A 25,968-nucleotide genomic window follows, 5' to 3' on the forward strand; every position below is an offset into this window, starting at 1 on the left:
TAATCCGGCCCTCCAACGGTTTGAGGGACTATGATCTGGCCCTCTGTTTAAAATGTTTGAGGACCCCTGATCTAAACCCTCTGCCCACACTTCTAGTTGTACCATTTCCAGTGCAAGAGTGAAACTGCTATAACACAGTTATGTGTAGGACACAGAAGATGTAGACTATGAACAGCACTTTTACCCTTACGGTTGGGCCTTCTGGTATGTTTCCAAATTACAGAGGAAAGCTTGCTTTCAAGCTACACATACATTTAAAAAGTTTTCCTCTCCAGGATTCCCCATGGCTGCATTCTCCACAATGAGCCCAAACTCCTTTAAAACATTGCATTCCCATTGTTGCATATGTTAGTGGCAGCCACTTTGGAAGGCTACTGCAAGGTAAGGTGATAAGGATGGGTTGTAGTTCATCAACCCTCCCTTCCTCACCAAACAAGGTGGTTCTGTGTTGGTAAATGTAATAGTGAAGGATTACTACGTTTAGGTTATAGTCAAAACGGTTAGGAAAGGATAGTTATTGATATTTTTTCCATTTAAATAAGAACATTATATATTATTTATATTGTAAAAACACTAAATAGTTTACAATAGTAAAAACTTAAAATATACAATCAAATACAGAGGATAAAATAATAAATCAATGATGTTGTTGTTCATTCGTTCAGTCGTCTCCGACTCTTCGTGACCTCATGGACCAGCCCACGCCAGAGCTCCCTGTCGGTCGTCACCACCCCCAGCTCCTTCAAGGTCAGTCCAGTCACTTCAAGGATGCCATCCATCCATCTTGCCCTTGGTCGGCCCCTCTTCCTTTTGCCTTCCACTTTCCCCAGCATAATTGTCTTCTCTAGGCTTTCCTGTCTCCTCATGATGTGGCCAAAGTACTTCAACTTTGTCTCTAGTATCTTTCCCTCCAGTGAGCAGTCGGGCTTTATTTCCTGGAGGATGGACTGGTTGGATCTTCTCGCACTCCAAGGCACTCTCAGCACTTTCCTCCAGCACCACAGCTCAAAAGCATCGATCTTCCTTCGCTCAGCCTTCCCTAAGGTCCAGCTCTCGCATCCGTAGGTGACTACAGGGAATACCATGGCTTTGACTAGGCGGATCTTTGTTGCCAGTCTGATGTCTCTACTCTTTACTATTTTATCGAGACTGGACATTGCTCTCCTCCCAAGAAGTAAGCGTCTTCTGATTTCCTGGCCACAGTCTGCATCTGCAGTAATCAATGATAAAATAATATATTATCTTGTTAAAATTATTCTAGGTGACTAGCAAAGTTTATGACCGGGAAAACATTTTGGTAAATAAATGCAAGGCATCATGTGACACCTCTATATGATGGCAATCTCCTTACTAGCATTACAGTGTTGGTTATTAATTTGTTACAAAATGGGTTGGATATATTTGCAGCCTGTCTTTTTTCTAGCTTTAAAACAATTTGTGTTGGCAGTTGCCCTTATCATTTAGCACAGTTGAGAGTGACTAGTTTTTGATATGATGTTTCTGGATTTATGCTGTTTCTTATTTTTTCTTCTCAGCTTGAAACTAGGGGGCAGACATAGGCAGTATTGAAAAAATCGAAGTGTATAAACTACAGATAGAATGGCAGAGCACAAGTGGCTAACTACTGTGTAAAATTGCCAAGCTATTTAGTTTTCTTGCATAAGAAGATATTACGAGGAAGAAGGACTAGGCCAAAAACATTGCTTTCTAATCCTAATTCTGATTCCTCTAAACTTGGTTTATATCCATGCCTATTTGCAGCCACAGTAATAAACCATTTAACTTGCTTACAGTGCTGCTGTGAAATGAATATATAACCTGATTCACTTAGCAGTTCATTTATTGATTTAGATTAGTGTTTTGGGAATAATTGTGTCTTCAACAGACAGTTTCCTTTTGATCACAGCTAGATTTGACACAGCTTCTGAAGAAGACCACAAAAATGTAAAGGTGGTTGTAGTGTTAGGGTTAACTACAGTTTCACCAGCGGGTATCTTAATGCCATAGAGATTTTAAATGCTATTCAGATATGAAGAACGTCTGCAGCAAAAGGGCAGAGTGACTTATGCCACCTCATAGTCTGTAATGTATCTAAAAGTTTAATGATCTCAGCATTTTGCAATTTAATAGATGAAATGCCTCCTCCGGTCTCAGACTGCAGCCCTGTACATCTACATGCTTTAATGTGTCAGATCTGCATTCTTGGGATGTAAGGTTCCATTAAAAAATAAATAATAATCACAGCCCCCTCTCTCCCCCTTCACCACACTCATTTTCTATAATATGGTAATGATATCACCGTAGTAGTAATTACGGGTCATCTTCATTTCTTTCATCTCTGCTGGTTCTGATGGCTTCATTCCTTTGACGGAGAAGATTTGGCTCTGGGTACTGTGATTATTTTGTTAAGCATTATTCGAATAGACAGGAGTGAGAGAAATTAATCAATCCAAATGCAATTAGCATCATGTTTAACCCAGTGATGGACGTCTCAAGGTGAAACAGCCAAGGGAGTTTCAGTCATTATTATTCAATCCAGTGGCTCTTATCTAAATTATAATCAAGGGGGGTTTTATTGGCTTCAAGGAGAGGAGATGTAACTCTTTCCTCACACCAAGTGCCATAGAGATCATGGGTCATAGAATGGGTCAAGCTGGCTGTCGTCAATTTCTGGAAGTTGAGGTACTCTTGATATGTTCCTCATAATATTTAGTTTGGTTGAAATACAAAAGTTGTAGTTCTATGCTTTGAAAATTTGATCCTAGTAGTTTTATGTTTTTGTCTTTCACATGGGTTATGTGATCTAGGAATAATGATTACTGCCTATTTGTACACAATCCAGTGCAGGTCATTGGTCTGCCAGCTCCCAGTGTTGAGTATTTCTGCCATCAACTGAAATTCGGCCTATTTACAGAGGCATTTCCTGTTCATTTTCCTAAGTGTTAACTCTGTCAATTACTCTGTTTTTAATTAACGAATTAATAGATTTTTCTGTTTTATAGTTTTAGCCAATTAGTCTGTGTTTTATATATTATGATGAGTGACGTTGGGATTTTTAAATATATTGTAGATGTTGGGACTATGATTTGAATATTTTTAATGTGAATTCTCAGAGGACAAACTGGAAAACATATGAAGTTTTTATTTCATTATAACTTGAATTTGGAGTGATCCACTGAAGGTGAATTGTGAGTTTGAGACAGATTAAGGAATTACAGTTTGAGCATCGCATATTGGGAACCCTGAAATCTGAATACTCCAGAATCTGAGATTTTTCACACCCACCTTTGCTTTCTGATGGTTCAATGTACACAAACTTTGTTTCACACACAAAATTGTTAAAAATAGTGTGTTTAATATGTATAAAGTATATATGGAACATCAATGAACTTTATGTTTAGACTTGGGTCCCATCTCCAAGGTATCCATTATGTGTATTTATGCAAATATGGGCATTAGATTTTTTAACAGATCTGAAACACTATGGTCCAAAGCATTTTGGATAAGGGATGCTCAACCTGTACTTCTTTACCATAGCACATAGCTAAACTATGGAATCCGCAATCACAAGATTAATTGTGACCTCCACCCTGAACAATTTTAATAGCAGTGTTGGACTACAGTTTTTGTGAGCTACTGACTACATGGATCAGTTCATCCAGTACCAGAACTGTTATGTCTGCTAGGTAATATATGCAGGAAGGGAATGTTCCATTCATATCCTGCTTATGGGATTCTTCTAGCAATTGGCTGATCTCTTTGTAAACTGAATTCTGGATTAAATAGTCTGGCTTGATTTAGCATGGCTCTTCTTATGATCTTAAACATAATATTTCCGATTATTTTTGAAGTAGTACCTCTTCCGTCTTTACAAGCTCAAGATATAGAAGGGAGTATTTTTGCCTGATAATTGTCTGAATTATCCAATTAGCTATTGTAATAATAATAAATAAAATAATAAAACTTTATATATTGCTCTGTCTCCCCAAAGGGACTCAGAGCTGTTTCTAACAAAGAAGTGGCAAACAAGTGGAGTCACGGAGAAGAAGAACTCAACGGGTTCCTGGACCATCTTAACAGTATCCACCCAAACATCCAGTTCACCATGGAAAAAGAAAATGAAGGAAGACTGCCTTTTCTAGATGTCCTAGTCATCCACAAACCAGATCAACAACTGGGTCACACCTCTTACAGAAAACCCACACACACAGATAGATATCTACATTAAAACTCCAACCATCACCCAAGTCAAAAAAGAAGCACCATTAAAGCCTTGGCAGACCGTGCAAAAAGAATCTGCGAAGCCCACCTCCTCCAAGATGAACTGAACCACCTCAACCGGGCTCTACAGGCCAATGGATACTCCACCTCAGACATCAGAAGAGCTACAAGACCAAGAACAAGCCACGAAAATAAAGATGAAGATCCTCCCAGAGAAAAAGTGTTTTTGCCATACATCAAGGGAACCACTGACCGCATAGGGAAGCTGATGAGGAAACACAACATACAAACTATCTACAGACCCACCAAGAAAATCCAACAAATGCTACGTTCAGCAAAGGACAAGAGGGATCCTCTCACTTCTGCAGGAGTCTACCGTGTACCATGCAGCTGTGGACAAGTCTACATAGGGACCACCAAACACAGCACCCAAACACGAATCAAGGAACATGAAAGGCACTGAAGACTACTTCAACCAGAGAAGTCAGCCATAGTAGAGCACCTGATGAACCAACCTGGACACAGCGTTTTATTTGAGAACACCGAAATGCTGGACCACTCTCACAACCACCATGTCAGACTACACAGAGAAGCCACTGAAATGCACAAGCATGTAGACAATTTCAACCGAAAGGAGGAAACCATGAAAATGAACAAAATCTGGCTATCAGTATTAAAAAACTCTAAAATTGCAACAGCAAAACAACAGAGAGGAAACAAACAAGGACATCTAATTACCTCTCAACAAAAGTTTGCCCCAGGCGCAGTCAGGCCATTGTATGCTAATCAAGGTGGTCAGTTGAAACATTCACACCTAGCTCTAGCAGAGAAGAATCCTTTGTCTCACCCTGGTCATGCCACAGATATATAAATCCTTTTGCCTAGTTCCAACAGACCTCACTACCTCTGAGGATGCTTGCCAAAGTGCAGGCGAAACGTCAGGAGAGAATGCCTCTAGACCATGGCCATACAGCCCGAAAAAACCTACAACAACCAAGTGGCAAACATTCAATGCCAAAATCCACCACGAAGAAAATATTCAGCCCCCCAGATCCCAAACAGAAAATTCAAACTATAACAAAATTATAACACAAATTGGATTAAATTATAACAAAACCAGTCAATCATTACATATCTAACATATAAAACATAATAAATTTTCAACAAAAATTTAAGCAAACCTTGATCCGTTAAAAATTACAAAATTTTATACAGCTTGCCCAGCTGGAATAAGGTGCCATTTCCCGCCCGAGAAGCTTATACATGAGCTGATCTAAACCTTCTCTCCTCTATATGCTAAAGAGCATAAATGTGTTTTTAGCAGTTTTTTAAAAAGAGAGTAAGGAGGTGGGAGGCATTTTTAGTTCTTTGGGGAGAGAGTTCCAGAGTGGAGGGGGAGGGGGAGCATCACGGAGATCAACAATAAAAAAATCAACAAAACACTCCAATACTAACTGAAAGTTTCTTGTGAAAATGAAATACCAGTTGAATATTTTAGTGTAATCTTGTATTTGCCTACTCAGAAGAAATTCCACTGAGCTCAGTGGGACATAATCCCAGGAAAGGGGTTTATAGTCTTAGATATATTACTGTTGTATATAAATCTATGTTGCAGCAGTTCATTATTAAATACTGAACTGAAGCAAATACCAGTATGATCAAGTTTCTCTTTCTCATGTCTAGTATTGTGAATTAACATGTTCTAAATATAATATTTGGCTCAGTGTTTCAGCCAAAAGAATCAAGCGTTAACTTCATGCTTCATTTTTTAAAAGTCATTGTAATTTATTTGTCTCTCTTTGATAACATTAACCACCACATTTTGAGAATATAGGAATAAAATAATAGTTTTCCGGAAGTGAAAATCATCTTCCAACTAACTCCTTATCAATCTTGATTTGCAGTCCTGATCCCAGTCATGAGAGTCATACCACTAAAGTTATTCCTATAAAGTCATATTTACATTCCTGTACTAGGGTTTCGAGCTCCTCTTGTGCATTGGTATATAGACACTTGTGACTTTGTTTGCTCTCATCTGTTATTTTAATATTTGTTTTTCTGTGGATCCCATTCTTTCCCTTAATTTATCCTCTAGAAGTCACATTCTTGTGTTTAGAGCTTGTCTTTGAGCTATTTATTTATCATGTCGGGGACGAATTGAAAATACAGTTATAATCTATAGAAAAACCACAAACAAAGTTAAAAACTTGGCATTATACTAAATTTCCTTTGAGCAGAAGCAGGCCATTTCAAGTGCCTCTGGTGTCGCTGTAGGAAGGTCCTCCATTGTGCACGTGGCAGGGTTTGGGCTGCATTATAGTAAGTGGTCTGTGGTTTACTTTTCTCCACACTCACATATCATGTTCTTTGTAGCCCCATTTCTTAAGATTAGCTCTGCATCTCATGGTGCCAGAGTGCAGTCTGTTCAGCACCTTTTAAGTCACACAGTCTTATGTGCCCAGGGGGGATTTCTCATCTAGTATCAGCCACTGATTGAGGTTCTGAGTTTTAACCTGCCCCTCGCTTGCTGAGGTGTTCCTGCAAGTATCTCTGTAGCTCTTAGGAAACTATTTCTTGATTTAAGGTGTTGGTTTGCTGACTGATATCCGAACAGAGGATGGGCCAGAGATTTCAATGCCTTGGTCCTTTCATTACAAGCTGCTACTTCCCAACGGATGTCAGATGATACAATACCGGCTAAACAGTATAATTTCTCCAGTGGCATAGGGTGTAGGCATGAGCTGATGTCTGATCTGGTGTTTGAGCTGATGTTTGATCTATCATATCCAGCCCCTAAGGATTTAGCTTAAAGCCCTCTTGATCAGATTCACCATGGTTTTGCTACAGACATACAGTACATCCCAGCCTTTGTGAGGTATAACTCATCTGTAACCAGTAATCCTCTGTCTAAGAAGTGAAGACCGTGATCTTAGAAGCCAAAACTTTTCCATCTATACCACCCACATAACCAGTCATTCATTCACCTTTAGTATGTCTCTGTCACTGAATAGTCTTCTATCCTTCACTAGCAGAATCGGTAAAAATACAAGCTATGCCTCAGACCCCTTCTGTGTTCTGTCCAAAGCTTCATTGTCAGAGGTGTTCTTGGACATGTTATTGGCACCCACATAAATGAGACTGATCATGATCAGTATTTTTGATGAGTTTTGAAATGTCAGTTGATGGGCAAGTTGATTATATTTCATGAATTCAACTGATCTTATAAAACTTATGCTAGAAATTTCTCCTTCTTTGTTAGTCTGAATTGGTGTGTCCTGATCTTGTTACTTTTAATGCAAAAACTAGCCAACATAGCTATCTTATTGAATAGCATACCATTGTGATCTATTCATTTTCAACAGAACTCCCCTTAGCCTGCAGTTGTGGATGCTGTAGATATAAAAGGAGTTGTTTCTGTCTGATAATAAAAATCACAGTTCCCCAGATCACATCTAAGAATGATAGTTGTATAAGAATATTTTTGCTAGATCAAACAATTTCAAAAGAAGTCAGATATGGATTCAGTGTGGCCCTTGTATAGATAGAGGGTGTGCCATCTTCAATGTCCTTTCAGAAACACTTTAAAAGGTCCATGAAACAACACTGGCAGAGATTATATTGCTATTTATTACACCACCAGAAATATCCAGTCGTTATCTACGGTTTTTATAAGCTGTATTCCATACTGAAAGGATGTGATGGGTATAAAACTTAGGAGAGAGTCATGCTTCCATAGATAAAAAACATAGCTCAAAAAACCTTTTATCAGAATTGAACTGAACAAAGTATAAAGCTGCTTTGGGGGAGAAAAAAACTGTGAAATGAGAAGTAATCTCTGTTTTTTAGTAGTATGAAAACACCTTATTATACTGATATAGCCAAAACAGTGATAGCAGAACCGTATTCCCAGGGGACCCCCCCCCCTTTCATTTCCTTTGAAATATGAAGTTTTAAAATTATACTATAAATGCTTGCTTGCTTACTTACTTACTTAGGAGATCCCTCGTGGGCCGAGTAGGATAGTCTTCCAGGATCAGTATTCTGGTGGGTCTGTAGGTTACTGTGGAGCCCTATTTTTGATCTGCATCTTCTCCTGCAGTGAGGGCATTGGTTTCCATCACAGAATTGAAGAGTTGGAATGGAACTTGAGGGCCACCAAGTAGATTGTCATGCCACACACCCTTCTTTCCTTTGCTCTCTGAGTCACTGCCAGTTTTTTTCTCCTCTAACTTTGTTGTTGCCCATGTTTCAGATGCATAAAACATTGCCGGTAAAACTGTAGTGTTGAAGATATCTGCTCTGACCTTCATTGCCATAGGTATATATTATTGGATAATTCACATACATACAAAGTGTGGGTTTCTGTTACTATGATTTAGGGGAACTAGATAAGATGTTTTACACTAATGCTAACCAAAGTGGTGGTCTCTCAACCACTGCTGGTCTATGAGCCATCAACTGCCAGTCTTTGTTGAGTGCCCAGGAAAAAAAAAGATTGTAGCCAGTGGGCACAAATGTGGTGCTAGTCCCTGGCACATTGGAAAAAATAGTTGTTTGTTTTCCATATCAGATAACCTTAGCAAATGCTGCCTCATACTAATTCAGGACATTAGTTAATCTATTTTGGAATTGAGGTGTGTGGTTTCCGGGCTGTATGGCCATGTTCTAGCAGCATTTTCTCCTGATGTTTCACCTGCATCTGTGGCTGCTACAGGTGGCGAAGGGCTGGCTTCATTTCCGCCGCCCGCAGCAGGGTGCTTCCTGGTCTCATGGGCAGCTGCAAGTGGAAGGTGCATGGTCCCTGATTCCTCCTCCCGTAGCAGGTATATATATTCCATTTGCTTTAGCATCATCAGATCCTCTGAAGATATCAGCCACAGATGCAGGCGAAACGTCAGAAGAAAATACTGCTAGAACACGACCATGCAGGCCAGAAACCACACAACACCCCAGTTATTCCAGTGGTGAAAGCCTTCAACAATATTCTAGAGTCGTCGTCCCCCCCCCCCCCATTTGTACCTCAGATTCTAGCAATCAACCTTGAGCTCTTCTCTGTGCAAAGTATGTATCTATCATTGAACTACAGTCCTTCCTTCCTTTCCAGAATACGTAATTGTATTATCAGGATAGGATAGGTATCTTTGTGCATTAATAGTTTTCCCTCTTTGGAATCCTTCAGGATGATCGCTGCTTATATAAGCGTAACTTGCTATTTTCATTACTGATTTTGTCAGAGTAAATCCTCCATTATTTCCTGATTATCCAAACCTTATGACATCACACTGCAGTGTTGCCATATGTATGAGAAGGCTCTTTATGAGATGTTGGGGAGCAATGAGAGTGGAGGCCCAATCTCCATCAGAGTGTTCTTTTCTAATTAAATTGCCATTGGAAGAAACATCCGGAGTTACAGTTTCCACTTTGGACTGAAGGCCAAATATTATGAGTCTTTGTCATTTGATTAAAAATGTTACTTAACCTTTAAATTGCTACAGATGTAAAGATAGCCCTGAGTTTCTAATGTAATCTCCTCAAAGTTAAAATCAGGAAAATCTTTGTGTAATGAAACCCATATGTCATAGTGAAAGGATGCAAAGCGCTGGCAGAGTGGGCTGCTCTCGCAAGAGATTCTGCACCCAATCTTGTTAACCAGGGCTGCTTTTGGTAATCCCTCATCTCCTCACTTGCAAGAAATCAATCTGTACTACTGAATCTCTTCAACTAGCAGCCACAAAATTTACTGCAGGAGGCAGCTTGGGGACAGTTGTAGTGGGAAGGGAGACCAAGGCAACAAGGCTAAATACAGGATTGAGGGATTGAAGTTCCAAAGAGAAGATTATATTAAACTCTGCTCCACCCTCCTAGCAACTGGAAAATTAAGCTTCCGTTTTTGGCTTCTGCCTCTTCTGTGCACTACCTGGTTTGAAATCTATCTATTCCAAAGTAAAAAAAATCTAATTCCTGGTTCAAGAGCCTCTTGTTATTTATAGCAACCTAATGGCTGTTTCCTAGGTAGTCCCAGGAAGGGCGGATTTGTTCAGATACTCAGCTTTATTGTAACCTAGGCCGATTACATCCTAAATTGGTGTTTTCTGCGGTCTTCAGTGCCCTCACTTCTCCATCTAACTGAGGAGATTAATTTGTAACCTAGCTATTGCCGTGATATCTATTGTTGATTTTCTATTGTAGTGATAGATGTACCACATAGGATAGATTGTAAATTTTTGTCTCAATACAGCTATTCGTGTTTCTGTTTTATGCTGAACAGATTCTGTGGTTACTTACTAGTCCAATGAAACTGGCATGACATCCCACCTCCAACAGTTAAGTCCTTTGCAACAGGCACACTAAAAATATTCCTATGGATTCTGATACATTTTATTATCTTTTCATTCAGAGTCCCATCTCCATATACAATAGTCTTGCTTATCCAACATAAACAGGCCAGCAGAACGTTGGATAAGCGAAAATGTTGGATAATAAGGAAGGATTAAGGAAAAGCCTATTAAATGTCAAATTACGTTATAATTTTACAAATTAAGTACCAAAACATCATTTTTATAACAAATTGACAGAAAAGCAGTTCAATACAAGGTAATGTTATATAGTAATTACTGTATTTGCGAATTTAGCATCAAAGCATCACAATGTATTGAAACAGCTGTGGATCCGGGTGGGAGGCAGACTGAGTTGGATAATACAGGACGTTGGATGAGCGAAGGTTGGATAAGTGAGACTCTACTATAATAGGCTTCCCATCTTTTTGTGGGATGTCAGTGATGACAGCTATTACTGTGGCTTTTCTGTTAGTAGTTGCATTGAGAATGTGAATTTCCTTGTCCTCCTGCCTAATAATAATAATAATAACAACAACAACTTTATTTTTATACCCTGCCTCCATCTTCCTGGAAGGACTCAGGGCGGCTTACATGGGGACGAGCCTGAACAAACATAGTTAAAATATAACACACTAGGATATAAAAACTACAGCATAAAACAGAATAAAACAGCAACATTATAACTGAATATAAGAGCAACTATCAAACCAACAACCGATGAACCTGCAATAAAAATCAGTTCTGGGCATGGGTGGGCAGAATGGTGCAAATAAATTGTGAGGATAGGACTGATGGATAAAGTGCGTAAGTCAAATGGCAACATTAGAGATAGAGGGCAATGTAAGATGGAGCGTTATAACTTTGGGTACAGAACAGAAGTAAAGTGTGAGGACAAGATTTTGGGTCCCGGTTGGGGCCAAAATTACCTGAAGGATTGTCTAATCAAAGCACAGCAGAACATCCACGTTTTTAGATCTTTGTGGAGAATGGACAGTGTGGGTGCTAGCCTGATCTCCCTAGGGAGGAAGTTCCAAAGCCGGGGGGGGGGGGCACCACCAAGGAGGCCCTCTCTCTTGTCCCCACCAATCTTGCTTGTGATGGAGGTGGGAGCGAGAAAAGGACCTCAGATGTTTTAGAATAATTTTTTTAACAAAGTTGAACTGGAGTGAGGCAGAACAAGAACTACCTGTAAAATGGTGCATATAACTATATTCAAAGGCAAGGTGGGGGAACTAGTGGGATTATGACTTCTGGGTAATACTGAATGTTAGCATATTGCGATCAAGTCCCTATACATTCTGAATATATCTCCTGTTACTAGCAAGACATGGGTATTGAAGTTATTTGGATCAACAAGATTGAAACAGCAAAGGCACAAAGGTAGTTAGAAAAATTCTCTGCAAAATTTGGATGGCACTTGATGAGATTGAAAGGTTTCTTTGATAGCTATAAGGATCTTCCCTCAATTTTGCATCATACGTTTTGAAATTTAAAGCCTAGTTGCCTCCTTAGTGTGTATTGAGAAAAGGAATACAGAATAGCAGAAGGCTGTCTCCTGTTCCTAATGGGATTTCGTAGCAGCATGTGCGAGTTTGTTTCAGAAGTCAGAAATGAACAGATGTTGGTATAAATTACCTCTGTGTCTGATGTCTTGCAAATTAAAAGCGCGGTTGGCATCACTAAACAATTTCACCAGGTTGGGGGGGCACACAAGTGGGTGGTGATTATTGTAGCAGGTCGGTAAGAATCTTTTAAGCTGCAGCAGAGCAGGATAGCAAGGATAAAGGAATGAAGAATAAAATGAGAGGTCTGTGAATTAATCAGAAATGTTAACATCTCCGATGACAAGCGAACAGGAGGGCACGTGCTCTGGAGCAGCCCCCAACCCATAGTAATTTCACTTGGAGCACAGAACTAGTCAATGCTCATGGTCTGATTTATAGGGTGCAGCCCTCTTCAGGGGCGCATAGTTGTCACACATTCGTATATCTCCTATATGGGACTTGTGCTCCAGAAAATTTCCACTCCATCAGCAAATAATGCTGCCATTTGACATTACTTGAGCAAGAACAAGGTGTGGAATTTAATTCAAACTAAAATGTCTTCAACCTCAAACTTCCAGTCGTAGTTTTCAAGTTTCGTTTTTGGAATCTTTCTCACCTTAACACAACAACAAATAATATGCAAGTGTCTCCAATTTTTTTTCCTGGAGAATCCTAAAGTACTTTACGGTCTCAGGACTTCAAAAATAGGTGTGATGACATGCCCATCGTAGAAAAATGTGAAATACATGGCTAGAAAATTATTTTCTTTGGTTTCAAGGCCAACTTAGGCAACCATATTAATGGCAAGAACATGGTTTGAAATGTTCTAGTTTCTTGGTGCAATGTTATATTACTGCTTTACTTATTTCTCTTGTCTTCACTTATTTCTCTTTCTTGCCAGTTTGGCCATGCCTCTAAGGGTTCTGTATTCTTTTTTTTCTTTTTGCATGTACATATAGTGAAGCTGATTTTCTTCCATTTGGGTGAATTATGATGATTAGTTTTGAGGGCAGGTTGCCAACAACTCCTTTGTCATGATCAGATTCCTTTGTTGTCAAATTTTGTTTGGTAGTAGTGAACTTTCCCAGAATGGATAAGGGACCAATTAAAATGGTTAGTCCCCAGAGTTTTATGGAATTCAGAGGGTTCCTGAATACTCTAATGAATCGAGCAGGTAATTCAGTCAAGGCATTGTTGACATAGAATAGTGAGAATAGATATAGATATTGATCCCAATTATTGTTAAACTGCCCTATTGTTGATATCTCCTTTTGAATGTAAGGTACTTGAGTGTGCGATGACTGGGCAACTTCAGACATTATTGAATTATCTGGACCCTTTTAAGACTAGTTACAGCCTGCAGTGCCTTGAGTGGCTACCTGTTCTAGATAGTTCTATCCCCTTTATCTTTTTTTCAATATCTTGGTAGCTTTAGATGCAACATAGTATCCTACTGTATGGCTTTGTTGGGTGGGGGTATAAGACGTGTTATGATGGTTCCGTTTGCAGTGAGGCTTCAGAAGGTAGTATTGTTGAACTCATGTTTGGCCCAATATCTGTATGAATCTCTTGGACAAGATCATTAGGAGTTTTTGGTTGGTATGCCATCAGTATACGGATGACACTCCACTCTTTTCGTTGTCATTAGAGTCACCCGAGTCTGCACATATGAAGAACTTGTGTTTCACTTCTATAATGGTCTGAATGAGGTCATTAAACAGAAGTTGAGTCCCAGTAAGACAAAAAAACTCTGTAGGTCTAGAAACTGGCTAAGAGATCTCTTTGGATGGAGTTGTCTTCCACTTGAGAGCTGAGATACGAGTATATAGCTCAGGAGCATTCCTAGATTCTTGGGAATGGGTACCCTAGCTGTTCTAATCCTTTCACTTCAATCTTCCTAGTTAGACTACCGCAACTAACTCTATGTGGGTCTACTTTGAAGATGAATTGGGTAATACTGTCAGCACCTAAATTGCTGACAGAGACACCATTTAGAAACCATGTATCACTAGATTTAAAGGAATTGAACAATACAGTTACTGTTCAATTTCACGGAGCCGTTGATAAGTTGAAGTCCTAAATATCTTGGAACCTTGATAGTTAACGGAGCACCTGTCCCAATATACACGTTTCAAAGGTTTAAGATCTGTTTAAAGAAGCTCTGCTCTGTACACCACCAATGGGATAATATTTGGCAGGAGAACTTGGGAAAGGGATTTCTCTGCTGTGGCACATTGGTGAAGCACCCTCCTGTGAGAGGGTAAAGACTTTCTGTATGTATTTCAGATTTCAATATTAATGTTAAAAATATGTAGTATGGTTTTATATAGGATTTGTGCTACATTAGAACAGTAAAGACAAATATCACTTAAGTAAAATAAACATTAAATATTAAATAACCAAAATAAAATAAAATAAGGTGTAAACATCTGGGAATCTGCTATTGCAACACAACCAATGAAGTGGTTTAAAACCAGTATAAAAAAAGATTAAGACTAAGTACGTTCCAGTCTACTTGGAATACACGAAGCACATTTCAGAAGCGTGTTTAAGAACTGGTCCAAGAGTCCAGAAGAGCTTTATGCAGAGTAAAGCATTTACTAAAATATTTGGAGTCTAGTTGATTTAAACAGAATGTACACGTGCATGGTATTAAATTGTCTTAAACTGTTTTTAAACTGGCATATTACAACTTGTCAAACTGTTTGATATGTGTTTACTTAGTTTAAATTAAATTATTGTTACTATTTTAAATTCTTCTAAATTGTTTAAATCAAGGATTCTTAGGGGTTTTTTTTGTTCCATGAACTTCTTTGCCAGTTAGGTGAAAACCACAGGTCTCTTAACTGATAAACATGCAAAAAGACCAATTATCTCCCTTCCCATTTGCAGGTCCCTTGTCATATCACTTACCCCATAGGTTAAGTGTTGGCTACTTTGGAGACTATTCTAGCTACCAAAAAGACAGCCAGAGTTACCAGTTTTTAAAAAATCTATTTCCAGTTAATGAGCCCAGCTTTTTCAGCAGTGTTTCTCAGCAACAAATATTTAGAATCAGATACCCCTCGAGATTGCCTATAGCAGTGGTTCTCAACCTGTGGGTCACCAGATGTTTTGGCCTTCAACTCCCAGAAATCCTAACAGTTAGTAAAATGGCTGGGAGTTGTAGGGCAAATCACCTGGGGACCCACAGGTTGAGAACCACTGGCCTATAGTCTTTTTGACTAGCAGCTTTATCCTCCTCAATCTCTCACTATTCAGTTTTGCTAGATGACCCTGCATTTTAAGCTTTATTTATTTATTTATTTATTTACTCTATTTGTATCCCGCCTTTCTCTAACCCTAAGGGGACTCAAGGCGACTTTATATATGGCAACTATTCAGTGCTTTTGGACAACAAACAGTTAAAATACACTTAAGTTAAAAAACTAAAATCAAATGCACATTAAAACATATAAACCATTGCATTCGCTATTAAAATCACACCATTCTCAATCATAATCCAGGGCCGTTCCAAAGATCAATTGCACATATTTCGAGGCTATTATTCATCTCCAAAGCCTTGGCCCCAGAGCCAGGTTTTCACTTTCCTTCTGAAGGCCAGGAGGGAGGGAGCAGCTCTAATGTCACTGGGGAGAGAATTCCACAACTGAGGGACCACCACTGAGAAGGCCCTATCTCTCGTTCCCACCAGACACTCCTGCGATGTAGGTGGGACTGAGAGCAGGACCTCTCCAGACAATCTTAATCACAATGGTTGATAGAAGGAGATTCATCCTGACAGGTAAGCTTTGGCTGGAAGCGTTTAGAGTTTTATAGGCTAAAGCAAGCACTTTGAATTGTGTTCGGTAGCAGACTGGCAGCCAGTGGAGCTGACATAACAGGGAGGTTGTGTGCTCCCTGTACTCTACTCCAGTGATCAACCTGATTGCTGTCCGTTAGACCATTTGAAGCTTCTGAACAGTCTTCAAAGGCAACCCCACGTAGAGCACATTGCAGTAATCTATTCGGGATGTAACCAGAGCATGAACTACCGTGGGCAAGTCTGACTTCCCAAGGTACGGGTGCAACTGGCGCACAAATTTTAATTGTGCAAATGCTCCTCGGCCACCGCCGAAACCTAGAGTTCCAGACTCAGCTATGAGTCCAAGATCACTCCCGAGCTACGAACTTGTGTGTTCAGGGGAAGTGTAACTCCGCCCAACACAGGCTGTATCCCTATACCCTGTTCAGCTTTGTGATTGACCAGGAATACCGCCATCTTGTCTGGATTCAGTTTCAGTTTGTTCACCCGCATCCAGACCATCACAGCTGCCAAGCACAGGTTCAGGACCTCAACAGCCTCCTTAGTAGCAAGTGGAAAACAGTGATAGAGTTGAACATCATCTTCGTACAGATAACATTGAACTCCAAAACCCAGATGATCTCTCCCAGTGGCTTCAGGTAGATTTTAAACAATATGAGAGATATTGTTGAACCCTGTGGGACCCCACAAGATAACAGCTGTGAGGCCGAGCAGGTATCCCCCAACAACACCTTCTGGGAACAGTCCTCCATGAAGGAGGACCAGAACCACTGTAAAACAGTACCTCCAAGACCCATTCCTGTTAGGCGTCCCAGAAGGATACCATTTATCGAAAGCTGCTGTGAGGTCCAGGAAAACCAACAGGGACACACTCTCCCTGTCAAGTTCCCTACACAGATCATCCACTAAGGCGACCAAGGCTGTTTCAGCTCTATGACCCGGCCTAAAACCACTGTACCAGATACAGATAATCAGTGTCTTCCCAGAACACCTGTAGTTGTGAGGCCATCACACATTCAAAGACTTTGCCCAAAAGGGGGAGGGTGGAAACTGACTGAAAGTTGTTCAATTGAGTATGATCCAGTGGTTTTATTACTGCCTCTATTAGGCTGGCTGGAATCTTGCCTTCCTGGAAGGAGGCATTAACCACCACCTTTACCTACTCTGCCAAACCCCCTCTGGCTTCCTTTATCAGCCAGGATGGGCAGGGGTCTAGAATGCATGTGGTTGCTCTCGCTTCTACAAGGATCTCATCCACTTCCTCGATCAGCACCAATTTAAATGAATCCATTATGACAGAGTGAGGAAAAAATTATCCACTTTTTCCATATCATGTTTGATTTTATATTTTTTATTTACTTATTTGTCTTAAAAATAAAATAAAATCAATCCCCAAAATAAAACAAAACCAATCCCCAAATGTTGTAAATGTGCTCGCAGAAGAGTTGTCTGGAGCCCTGATAATTTGATTTGCTTTCTTCCAGCTCTAGAGAGTATTTTTTGTGCAGTGTTCAAAACTTAGTTGGAACATAAACTTGTATAAAGGCATAGTGATGTTGGCAATTTTATCTTCTGATCCTTTTAAAGAAAATTGTACCTACCTAGTATGAGAATTGCCTTATATTTACAGCTGAAACATTTGGTCAGATTTTTCATTGATGGGAAACCCACAAGAAAAAAGGTACTTGCAATATGACCTGTCTAGAACCCATGGGGGATACATTCGTGAACTTAGTACAGATATGCAAAACTGTGAATAATAATGAGCCCTACTGAAATGAAGGACTTGTAGCCTTCATTGTAGGCTATAATGTTGTACAAAGTTGTACTGGAGGAGCTAGAAAATGTCTACGGAAAGCATACTTTGTGGGACATGGAAAAAAAAACCACAGACATGAATCCAGCAGATACAGGGATCATACTGGATATATAATTAGTTTTAAGTTGAAATGAATGACTTCAGGTTGACTTTGCTAAAACCTTAGAACTTGTGAGCAAGAACTGTTTCTCTCTAAAAGTAGCCGTGTAAAAATTCTGCAGATCTCTTCTCAGAGATTGATGAAGCACAGCGAAACGTATAAACTTTGCCTTGCTGTATTACACATTCAGGGAATGACAATACAGTATAAGCGAGTTGAGCAAAGCTCTATAAACTCTATTTTAACACTCCATCCATAGAGGATCTACTCTGAGGGAATATAAACCCCATTATGTTATAGTATCCAGGGACTATTACTGCCAAGGGAAACGCTGTCTCATTTATGTTAACATCATAAGCATCCAGGGAGAAGTAATCTCGAAATGGAGGGAGCCGAGGTCCATAATCTCTGAAAGGTTATAGCATCCAGAAAGATGTGTCCTGCTCAAGAGAAGCAATGCCACTCGAGATTATAGCATTCATAGATAGATGTAGTAGAAAAACTGAAAAAGAGATCTTGAAGCTAACCACAGTAGGAATAAAAGAAGTGGATATAGTATGAAATGAGACAGCTTGTGGTTATTATGTCTGAGCTTTGATGCGTTCGGTGCTTGGCCAGCATTTGCAGGCTGCATGGAGCTTTAAACTGCAGCACAAATTTATTTCTATGCTTTATATCTTTTTTGCTACCTCTTGGCACTAGAAAGCAATTTTAAATTAATTTCACTAGTGGGGCTAAATATTGTATATTATCCCATTTTGTTTGGGGCTTGCATTAAGTTTTCTTTTCTCTTGTGATTTCAGCAAGAGAAATGACACGAGGAAAATTCCTCAACATCCTGGAGAAGCCCAAAAAATAGCAGATATGGAAATTATGCCTGACAACCACAATTTCCATGGACACTGAAGTGGAAAGACCAGTGCTCCACCATAAGCGACTGGATGTTTTCTGGACTATTGCCTCTGCTCTGATGAGAAACAAGGACTACGGCCAGTTTCCTAAGCAACACCAAGTTCTTCCCATCTACATTTGTTGGGGGTTAACAGAATTTTATGCAAGAATTTTATCAGAATACAATTAAAAACAGTTGTATGTGTGTGTAATGTTATGATATAGATCCGTGTCCAAGAACAATGTGTTAAGTTTCTTTGGGGCACAACTTTGTATTTGAAAGTATCTTGCTGAAATACCTTGCTGTATTTCTGAACAGTATAACTCTGTTTGAAAGCTGCTTACTTTTGATTTTCTTCTAACTAACCTAAGGACAGGGTAATTTTCTTTTATACTTTTACATGTTGGCATTGTGTATAGTAAGAGTGTCACCCTCCAGATGTTAAACTGCATCTCCCACTATCCTTGACCATTGACAAAGCTGGCTAAGGCTGCTGGGACTTGAAGTCCTACAACATAGATTCATGGGGCAACTTATCAACACAGATTTTGTATTTTGCTTTATTGTTTCTTTTTCTATATAGTTCTAGACAGTCATGCTATGCATATGCTACAGTGGGAAAGGGAAAGTGTGCCTTACTGAATGATAAGAAAACACTCCTGTGCCATATATTCAGCGTTGTATATTTGTTCTGTGGTATATTTTGTTTGGATCACACTTAAATGCAAAATCTTATATTTTTTCATGACAGCTCCCCCAAACAGACTTTATCATATTTTCATTTGTCTTAGCATCTCTGTGCTGTTTTACTTATGTACACCTCTCCAGGTGACAGTTACGCTAAATTGGAGTCACCTTCTGTTTCATAAATGGCTAAAATGGCTTTTTAACAAGAAACTTGACCAGGGTGTTGGATTCAAGCATGTTGCTCTAGAATGAAATGTTGGAATACACTTTTGGGGAAATCCAAAATTAACCAATTGTATATGCATTTATCTTGGTGAGACAATAGAGTACATGATTAAGTTATGGCCTATGTATTTTAGTGAAAAGTTTGTGCTTGTGTATATATATGTATGTATACGTGTGGGGGTATATGCGTATGTATGTATATGTGTGTGTGTGTGTGTGTGTGTGTGTGTATGTATATGTATGTGTATACACACACACATACAATGCCATCTTTCCACGGGCCAGACAAAGCCTTGACATTTCCCAGTGGAGAAGGGAAGAACATCCTTTGGGTGGGTTTCTCCTCTCACTTGCTCCAGTAGCAGGAAAAATAGTTGAATGCTGAGTGATTTCACCACAGAGTTCTTGATTTGCACTGTTTAATCTACAGACGCCATGATGTTAGTTTCATGACATAAGGGTGAAATATAACCAAGAGGCTATTATATGCAACTTTACATGTAATACATAAGCAATTCTGCACTTGAGGCAGTTTATACAGTGCATGGATGAAAGATTTCTGCTGTAGATCTGCTAATTTTCTGGTTTAAATTAAAATCTTTGTTTATTTGAGTGCAAGGTATGTTTCTTTTATTTTAAGCATTGGTGGTAATTCAGGTGGTAGTTCAGCAAACTCTTTGCAGTGTTCAAGTAGGTGAAGCTTTTTTACATGAAGATATTTTTGTTTGATTTGGGCTTCAATATGCACTGGCCACATTTAGGCCACTGAGACACCCAACTAGAAATGGTGGTAAACCGCTAACAAAAAATATCTGAGATCAGAAGAAGCTTGGATGAAGGTAAGAGAAATTATGGTGAGATAATTTTTATGTTGACCTAACGTTTTATTTCTATATTTAGAAATACTGAAATCCCAATATCTTTCTTTGTGGATTGTAAGATTGCACATTCAAAATTGTGTGGGTACATGTCTACTCAAGTTGAGTAGTTTAAGAGTTTAAAATGGTTTTGAAAGCATCTAGAATTGGTTTCAGTGGGTCAGATTTATATATGTTCTCAACTCTTACACTGAATGTGATCAGACATTGAAATATTGGGTTTGGACAGTTTCATGTTCTGAATGTTTTTGTTTGAATCACCTTTAAATACATTTGGAGTATGTGAAACTGAAACATCTAGGCAACATACCAGAGAAGTCCACATTCAGCCATGAATGCCAAATGTGATAAATTGTTAACTTTTCTGCACTTAAATGCATTCTTGTTTGTTCCAGAAATGTATCTTCCAAGGACAGAGGGGTGAGTTGTATATGATTTAGATCTTGGATATTTATATATTTATATTTTCCATGCATATGTAGTGTTAGAAATTTATTTTTGTAGATAGTATTATTCCTCATTGTATTGTCCTTCAGAAATTATTGAAATTCTGACTCTCTTGAATAAACAATGTGCATTTTCATGAACAGTCTGTGAAATATGGAATGCCCCCCACCCCCAAAAAAACAACCAAATCAAATCAGTGGCTTACAGAAAAACACCAGTTTACTCCTATGTATATTTACTTGGACATGTCCCTTGAGGTTTGAAACTTTATTTCCAAGTACAAAAAATTCTTCTGAATTCAACATGCTGAGTAAAGATGCTTGGTATTGGTCTGTTAGCTTCTCTCTGGAGAAGTTTAAATTAGAACTGTCTTGAAGAATTATGGTTTATTGATGGCTTTTTCTTCCTTTGGGTGTGGATGAAGTAAAAAATAAAACCTATATTAAATGCCTTTTATCCTGAGTACAGGTTACGCACCAGGATGATCACATTTTGTGGCACACCCATTTTTTAAAAGAATGATGCGTAGTTTTTCATGATCTATGCAATGAAAGGCTTTGCTATAATCTATAATGCACAGGGTGCTTTTCTTCTGAAATTATTTTGCTAGGTTCCATTATTCAACATGTTTTTGCAATGTGATCCCTAGTACTTCTTCCTTTTTCTCCTCCTTGACCATGTCCTTTACATTTCTTTTTCATCTTTCTCCCTAGTTGGAATATTATCATGGATTAATGTTATATTAATGGAATTTCCCTGTGGTTTTGTTAACATGATTTGATCCAAGTTTACATTATGTCATTTTACTTCATTATTTTTCTTTATTTGCAGGTCCATTATTATAGCTAGGGGCCTCAGTTTCACAGCACTAAGCTACAGAACTTGCTGATCAGAAGGTTGGCAGTTCAAATCTGCAGAGTGGGGTGAGCTCCCATAGTTAGCCTCAGCTTCTGCCAACCTAGCAGTTCTAAAACATGCAAATGTGAGTAGATCAATAGGTAATGCTTTGGTGGGAAGGTAATGGCACTCCACATGACCTAGATGTCTATAGAAAATGCCGGCTCTTCAGCTTAGAAATGGAGATGAGCACCACCCCCCAGAGTCAGACATGACTAGACTTAAAGTCAAGGGGAAACCTTTATCTATGTTATAGCTACAGTCCTATGTATATGTCCTTGGCAGGAAGCCCCATTACATTAGAAGCCACCTACTCTGGCTATTTATTGCAGTTTCAAACCAGTATTGAAGAAAGTTGTTTCGCTGTACAGATGATTGCCTAAGAAATTCTGGAAGCGGTTTGAGGCCTCCCGGATGGTGATTACATAAACCAATGAGCACTGATGCACGTTAAGGGCTTTCTTTTACATGTTTTTATGGGTGTTTGTTGTCTAGCTGCTGAAGTCTGAACCTAGCTTTGAACGGCATTAAATGGTCAGTGTAGATGGGGCCCTAGTCTTCCTTCTGAGTAAGTATGCATAAGATTGAAGAGAATATGTGGTATGAATAGAAAAAAATAGAAAGGCAAATTCACCTCTGTGGCTGTTCTGCTTTGTATATATTGCTTTCTATCCCTTTTCCTCTCAGTTGTGCCAAGGTCAATTGAGCATCCATCTCTGGTATGCATTAAAAGTAATTATCTTTTGGAGGGGAAACTGCACAGCTGTGAATGCATTATGGAAGAAAGAATATGAGGAAGACTTCAATTTCAGTCAGATACAAACAAATAACATTCATTTGACTCAGACATCTGAGAAGTGGACCAAGTCTGCAAACACTTCTGATAGGAATTTCTTCTTCCCAATTAGCTACTGGATTCTTTTCTGTCTTTTTAATGTTAAAACAGACTCACATGGACTATCTTTTTGAAGTTTTTAGGCTTCTTTGATGGCAAGAACTCACGTGCTTTAATAACTCAATTCATTAAATTTGCCTTCCTGGAAGAATGTGTTTTCCTTGAGCATGCACGTTTCCAGAGCTGCACAATAATTTCTTCAATGAAATAAGCCTTTCCAAAAATGGCCCCACCTCTCAAGAGTCCAGAGAAAGTACATACAGTAAGGTATCCATCAGTAAGGAAAGAATTTAGAGAGAGGACAGTGGTAGTAAAAAGGTACGAGGGGGGTGAAGAATGTGGACAGTAGGAAATGAATGGGAAGGGTCAAGGACAGACTTTGTCCCTGACAATTACGAGTTGATGTCAGGCATGCTGGCGTCCTTCCCTTTGAGTCCCCACTATGCAATAATCGGGTCCCAGTAGTTACAGACTGTTTTCTCACTGCCTATCCATCTCCCCCGCCTCCTTTTAAAGTTCTTGTTGCATTTGTGGTGCAAGCGATGCTGGCTGTTGCTTGTTAGGAGAATTTCCCCCAAAGTCAGACCTATGGTAAGAGCCGTGTGAAGCGGAAGACAATTAGGGGCTTATTAGTGTCCCGGGGAGACGTGTAACTTGTGTTGCTGGGACTTACCAAAACAGCGAGGGTCTTATGGGCAAGCTCCAGCCGAGAAAAGACTGAGGGATTGTCTCACCTAATTATGGGGAATGGGCCTCTTTGTGTTTGTGATTCGGTACGGTTGTCCGATCGCTTTTCTCTGGCTGCTGGCTCAGGCCAAGCTGGAAGTGTGCTAATTAGAAGAGAAATGGACGTAGTGATCCTGTCAGCTCTTGTTACCGGCGGGGACAAAGCAGAATATTATTCTGAGGCAGTGTTTTGTGAGTGTCCCTCTTCCAGCTCTCATTAGGGGAAAGGCTGGTGGATGGGGAGGGGATCCGACCACATGGGCTGGCTAATGGAGCACGGGTACCGTTACTGTGCTAATTAACGGGCTCAAGGAAATGCTTCCACAACCAGTAGCCACCACTCCCAGTGCCTCCAAAACCTTTGCTTTGGGTGAACAAGCTAGTTGTATGAGCCACAGGGTCTACTGCAATAAAATAATAAAAACAAACACCCCATTTCTAAGTTCTTCAAGAAGTTCATGTGAAGACATGAAACACTACTATGTCATTTCTAAGAAAGCTTTCATTAATGTATGCTAAAAGCTTGGAGATACTGCTTATTGGACTTTTTTTTATCATGTCAGAAGCAAATTGAGACTATACTACAAGTCGCTTCTGGTGTGAGATAATTGGCCGTATACAGTGACGTTGCCCAGGGGACGCCCGGATGTGTTACCATCCTGTGGGAGGCTTCTCTCATGTTCCTGCATGGGAAGCTGGAGCTGACAGATGTGAGCGCACCCCATTTCACAGATTCGAATCGCCAACCTTCAAGTCAGCAGTTCAGCTGGTACAAGGGTTTAACCCATTGCGCTACTATGATGAAACACTAGTACTAATTGCTTTTTGGACTACAACTCCAAGAATGCCTAGCCACAGGGGAATCTGAGAATCGTAATATAAAAAAGGATTTTTCTGAGCTTTGAATGTAATATGAGGTGTTTATACAAAGCAGGGGGCACACTCATTGCAGCTTGACATTACAAAACAGAAATGCTGTGCCATTTTTAAAAGGAGCTGTAGCTCAGCAGTAGAGCACATTCTTTGCTCTCTTCCTGCAGAGGGTCTCTGGCATCTCTAGGCAGGACTAGGAAATATGCTGACCATTGTAGTCCAAAAAAGTATGATGTCTGTTTGTAATTCGACATGCTGAACACAGCACACTTCTCAAGAACTGTCTTGCCAGCTAAGTGATAAAATTCTTATTTTTTAGCATGCAAAAAATCAGCAAAGTCAGAAGGGGTTTCTTAAGTCCCTAGTTTGTCACTTTATATGACCAGTAAATTGCATGAGGTGTGGTGGATTACAGGCTGGGTGGACCTGTTTTCAAATCTGAGCTCTCAAGAATGCCAAACAGCAGTCAAGAAAATGAAATGTGGGCGTTTTTTTTCCAAAACTCCAGTCTAACAGGACTATAAGTGATAGATAGAATTTAACCATACACAATAAGGTTACCAGGCCACAATCTGGTGGTGTCTTTTATTAACTCAGTAGGCATTAAATGATGAACAACCATTACTATGCCCACTCACTACTCCACTTGTAGGTGAATCCCACAATGTGATCGACAGTAGAGTACAGCCCACTTATCTATGGACTCAGTATCCATGGTATCACTTGCCCAGGCTCCACAAAATAGTCCCATGGAAGTGTTTGCGGGTCTCTCTAGGTCAGGGGTCCTCAAACTTTTTAAACAGAGGGCCAGGCTACATTCCCTCAAACTGTTGGAGGGCCAGGTTATAATTTGGGGAAAAATGAATTAATTCCTATGCACAATGTACATATCTTATCTGTAGTGCAAAAAACACTTAAAACAATACAATAATTTAAAAATAATAAAAATGAACAAGTTTAACAAATTTTAACAAACAATTTTAACAAATATAGTATTTCAATGGGAAGTGTGGGCCTGCTTTTAGCTGATGAGATAGGATTGTTGTTGTTGTTGTTGTTGTTGTTGTTGTTGTGTGCTTTCAAGTCATTTCAGGCTTAGGTTGACCCTGAGCGAGGGCCGTATTCGTAAACGACCTTGGAGGGCCATATTCGGCCCCCGGGCCTTAGTTTGACGACCCCTGCTCTAGGTCTTGCAGTGTGTTTCTGCACTGCTTCTGACCAAAGGATCACAGTTACTTTCTAATTGCCTCCTAAATTATGTGGTAACCTATTGGGAATTGGGATTCTCTATAATAATAATTATTATTATAAGTGTAACAATAACAATGACAATAATTATAACAACAATACCAACTTTATTTATACCCTGCCCCATCTCCCCAAAGGGACTGGGGCAGCTCACAAAAGCACTCAAGGTGCCACACATAAAAATAAAATTACATAGCACCAAAAATACATAAATTAACTGAATACAAGCAATGGACAATATCTATCGATAAAATTAAAGAGTTTAAAATGTATAAAACACAGTCAGACCTGTGGATCATTGGGCTTCTTCTTCTATATCATCTTCTACTTGCCTTATTATTGTACAATATTTTTCTTGTTACTTAGAAGGTGT

At 39.4% G+C, this 25,968-nt stretch overlaps 1 protein-coding gene across 3 annotated transcripts in view; it reads left to right on the plus strand.

Annotated features, from left to right (window-relative positions):
* Positions 1–20,243, plus strand: part of LIN52 (lin-52 DREAM MuvB core complex component) — a 55,817-nt gene extending 35,574 nt beyond the window's left edge. Inside the window, exons 6-7 of one of the 3 annotated variants that reach the window (XR_009630370.2) lie at positions 15,798–15,887; positions 18,631–20,243. Coding sequence is in view for 2 of the 3 variants with exons in the window: in XM_060758666.2 (XP_060614649.1) it covers positions 18,631–18,686 (56 nt within the window). In the remaining variant the exon portion in view is untranslated. Of the gene's footprint in view, positions 1–3,991; positions 4,215–15,797; positions 15,888–18,630 lie in introns of those variants that run through there. The other 2 variants (XM_067462889.1, XM_060758666.2) reach the window with 2 other exon arrangements.
* Positions 20,244–25,968: the final 5,725 nt, after the last annotated feature.

The sequence above is a fragment of the Anolis sagrei genome, chromosome 1 (assembly GCF_037176765.1).
Source record: "Anolis sagrei isolate rAnoSag1 chromosome 1, rAnoSag1.mat, whole genome shotgun sequence".
NCBI classification, from domain to species: domain Eukaryota; kingdom Metazoa; phylum Chordata; class Lepidosauria; order Squamata; family Dactyloidae; genus Anolis; species Anolis sagrei.